The 4,017-nt window shown below is 52.5% G+C and overlaps 1 protein-coding gene across 1 annotated transcript in view; it reads right to left on the bottom strand.

Annotated features, from left to right (window-relative positions):
* The window catches only part of SFRP4 (secreted frizzled related protein 4), an 11,826-nt gene extending 11,573 nt beyond the window's left edge, over nucleotides 1–253 (bottom strand). Inside the window, exon 1 of the mRNA XM_034666152.1 lies at nucleotides 7–253. Coding sequence (XP_034522043.1) covers nucleotides 7–135 — 129 coding nt within the window. The 5' untranslated portion in view covers nucleotides 136–253. The remainder of the gene's footprint in view (nucleotides 1–6) is intronic.
* Nucleotides 254–4,017: the final 3,764 nt, after the last annotated feature.

Raw genomic sequence — 4,017 nt, 5'->3', positions numbered from 1 at the left:
GGGGCCGGCCGGGGGTCTCCGGCGTCCGGCGCACCGAGCGCGAGCAGCGCCAGCCCTCAGCCTGCGGGGCGCGGACCCGCCCGGGCAGCTCCAGTCGCGGACCCGGCAGCTCCGAGCGCAGCCGGCCTCGGCCATTGCGGGACCCTATTTATCCCGACGCGTCCCCTGACGTCGGCCCGGAACGCTCCCTTGGCGGCGGCGGGCGCGGCGCGGGCTCCCCCTCGGCCGCCCCACCCCCCCAGCCCTCGCTTCGCCGGAGCGGTGACATCATCTCCTCCGGGCCGCGGCCCAGGGCTGGAATCCTGCATTTCCCCAAAGTCTCTCCTTTTTAGTCTGGCCAGTCCTTTTCCTTCGCACCAAGAGACACAGTCTCTGGCAGTCGTTTTGGACACCGGATCCAAGAGAGTGCAGGAGAGGATTTCAGGAGAGGGGAAGACGCTATCTGGGTCAGAGCGGAACTTTGCGCCCTCTCTGCCCCACAGGTTCCCCAAGAAGAGAGTTGGAGGGCAATGGGAACTTCTGCGGCTCTGTAATTCGGAAGCGCGCCTGCTTTCTCCAGTAGGGGGCGTGAGAAGCCCTGAGCGGCGAGGCTACCGTATGGGACCCGACCCACACGTTATATAAACACCCCCCTCCCCCCTGTTGTACGGAGTTGGGTTTTGTTGTTATTGTTGTGACTAGAAGACATAAGTTTGGGCTCAGGTTTTTTCCAGAACGGCATTTGGTCTGTACCTGCTCCAGGAACAGAACCGCCCGAAGGTGCAATAATAGCATCTTCTCGTTTCGGAATGTTTTCCCTCCGCCAACATTCCCCTTCCTTCTCCTCACTCCCCATTCCTCTCCCCACTGTGAATGAAACCCGGAGAAAACACAGAGTACCAGACACAACAATCCGGAAGATTTTTTTCCCTTTTCACGCCAAGCGATTTCCAACCCAGCAACCTAAAATCTTGATTTTTGATGGGCTTGAAACTACTTAAATCGAGTAAGAAGTTGTGTACCATGGAAAGCAAGTGTGTATTGTGTTTTCTCTTTTCTCTTATTTTTATTAGGAAGTGGTAATAAAACCAACGGCTGGCTCAGGTCTCCACAGAAAATGGAGGCTTTATTGTTGCAAACGTACATCAATCTTCAGGCAGGAAGATTTCTGGTATATGATATTTTCTTAGGGCGTTTGAATATGAAAATGTGGTCTCTTAATATTAATCTTTAAAAACATAGTTCAGGGGACGCCTGGCTGGTTGAGTCAGTTAAGTGGCTGCCTTCCGCTCAAGTCATGATCTCGAGGTCCTGGGATGGAGCCCGCGTTGTTGGGCTCCCTGCTCAGCGGGAGTCTCCTTCTCCCTCTGCTGCTCCCCCTGCTTGTGCTCTCTCTCTCTCAAATAAGTAAATAAAATCTTAAAAAAAGCCATAAAAACATAGTTCCATTAGAAATCTGAACATATAGCAGATAGTTGTTTTTGTTTTTGTTTTTTTTATGTCTCCAAAGCTTAGACCCACAATGTTAGTTTCGTTTTGTCTCTGACCAGGACTAAGAATTAAAATAGCCCAAGGAACAAAAAATACAGCTGGCATTTTATTGAGCATTTACAATGGGCTGGGCGTGGTACTAAGCTCTTTAAATGCACTATCTTATTTCTGGGGGGAACATGAATTAAATATGGTAAATCGAGAGGACAAATGACACAAATATATTTCAGCATTCACCCAAGGAGTCAGGTTCTATTTAGGGGAAGCCCAGAGCGTCCAACACAGCCACGCCAACCTAGAGAGGTATTCCCGGTTTCAGATAGGTCTCAAGCTCCCAGGATGCCGAACCAGGCCAATGAAATATCACACAAAGGGGATAACCCAGATGACATCTTCAGCCATTTCCAGCAGTCAAATCCAGTGAGTCAAAACCCCTTGGCTTTAGTGAAAAATATTTGCAGCCCCAATTCCTACAGGGGAAGAAACTACAGTTTTGAGAAACAGCTGAACTCCAGCTCCTTTTCCTGTGAGTTGGTGGAAGAGGCGAACTTGGAAATGGCTGTCCCTGGGGCAGCCAGCTGGAACCCGCTGTTTGAGCAGTACCAAGTCACAAAGCTGCAGGCATTGCCCTGATGTCCCCCGGGGCATGTCCTTTAAGAAGGGGTGCGGAGAAGGTAAGAGGCCCTTTCTATAAAGCTCTCTGGCCCCTCAGGAGGTCCACTGGCAGCCTGTCTTTAGTGGTTCTACTTGGGGTCGGGCAGCAGTGAGGGATTCATCAAGAAATTCCATCAACTGGCCTCCGTCTTCAGGCCCTGCCTTAGCACTCAATTCATTACCCTGTACTTGACATTGATTTGCCAATAGCTCATGTCACTGAGGAGCTTCCCCTGGTCAGTGGCTTCTCTCTGGCAGTTCCCTTTCAGTCTCCTTAAAGGCCTGCTCCTCTGCTTGGACTCCAAGCCCAGACCTCTTCTCGCCTTTGACACGTCCCACCCCTCCAGGTGTCTCAACCCCAGCACTCCTGACACAGGGGCCAGATAATTCTTTATTGGCTCCTGTGCATTATGGGACGTTCAGTAGCATCTCTGGCCTCCTACTAGATGCCAGTGACAGCTTAGTCCCCACCCCGTTATGACAATCAAAAATGTCTCCAGATATTGCCAACGGTCTCCCCTGCTGTTCTCCTCTCTGGCTTCAGTTACCACCTAGATGCCGATAGCTTCCCAAACCAGCCCTCCAGCCCTGCTGGTTTCTGGAAGTGCTTATCCGTCTGTCCCTGGGGTATTTCCACCTGCGTATCCCACAGGCATCTCAAAGTCAACTAATCCTAAACTGATTTGTCTTCTTTCCTCAGACTGAACTCCCATTGGCCCAAACCAGAAAGCTCTTCCTCCTTCTGCACAGTCGCCATCTCCGTTCCACCCTCTCCTGCTGCCACCATTTCATTTCAGACGTCACTGTCCCTCCTCTGGATAATAACAGCATCTCCCCCCTCCTTCTCCTTGCCCATTTTCCACACTCACACCTCACTGAGCTTCCTAAGGCTTATGCCAGTTGGTGCTGCTCCCTGGCTTTCCAGGCCCTGAGTGATCCGGCTCCAAACTACTCTCCTTAAAAGTGCTACACCCATTTTCCCTTGTCCCCATCTCCTTCATCCAGGAATGTTCTCTCCTTCTTTCACCTGGCTCACTTCCTTATTCCGGAAACACAGATCAGCTGAAAAGATGCTATACATTTGGAAAGCAAGAGTCTTTTTTTCTTTTAAGTTACTTCTTTTTTCTTGATTCCATATGGTACGTCCTAATATTACAAAACATAAACCATAAACCCAATTGATTTTGTTCTTGATGCTAAAGTCCCAAACTCACCTACCTCTAGGTTTGTGGTGTTGTCAGGTGATGGGTGAGGGTAGCAGTCTCACGGCAAGTGTAGCCTCAAAACACTGTTCCTGACTCAGTCCTATGCCCAAGGGCAAGGGCTTGTCCCCTAGTCCCCTGGGTTCTCTACTAAGATTGGGGGCTTGAAACGGGTCATGATGAATGACCGACATCATTTCTTCAGGAAGGGACCCTTCCGTTTCTAATTTGGAGGAAGAAGGTGTGAATTTTGAAGAAGGGGCAAGCAGTGTGGGGGCACTGCAAGCGCAGTAGCATTTCCTGCCCGACCCTGAGCTTGAACTGGTGAGCCTGTGCTTACTGCTGCGCACTTCAGTGAGCGCACAAACATCTTCTCACCAGCCCGCTCCCCACCCCGCCCCCCTTCAAAGCGCGGATGCCCGTCAGGATGCTAGTGGCACCACTGCCACTGCATTTCCTGTTGGCAGCAGAGAGCAAGTGAAAACAGAAGCCGCAGCGGGCAGCGGCCCAGGCAGAAATAGCTCCCGCGATTCACCGGCGCCTTCCCGGGCCCTGGTCCGCTCCCGCACCTCGCGCGCCCGGATCCCAGCCGCCGTGGAGGCCGCGGCGGGAGGCCGCCACCTCGCCCAGACCGCTCTCCGGCTCCCGGCGGAAGGCTGCGCGGCGCCCGCGCGGTTCAGCGCCCCCTGCG

This window comes from Ailuropoda melanoleuca, chromosome 1 (assembly GCF_002007445.2).
Source record: "Ailuropoda melanoleuca isolate Jingjing chromosome 1, ASM200744v2, whole genome shotgun sequence".
NCBI lineage: Eukaryota > Metazoa > Chordata > Mammalia > Carnivora > Ursidae > Ailuropoda > Ailuropoda melanoleuca.
This window is presented reverse-complemented; position numbering and strand designations above follow the sequence as displayed.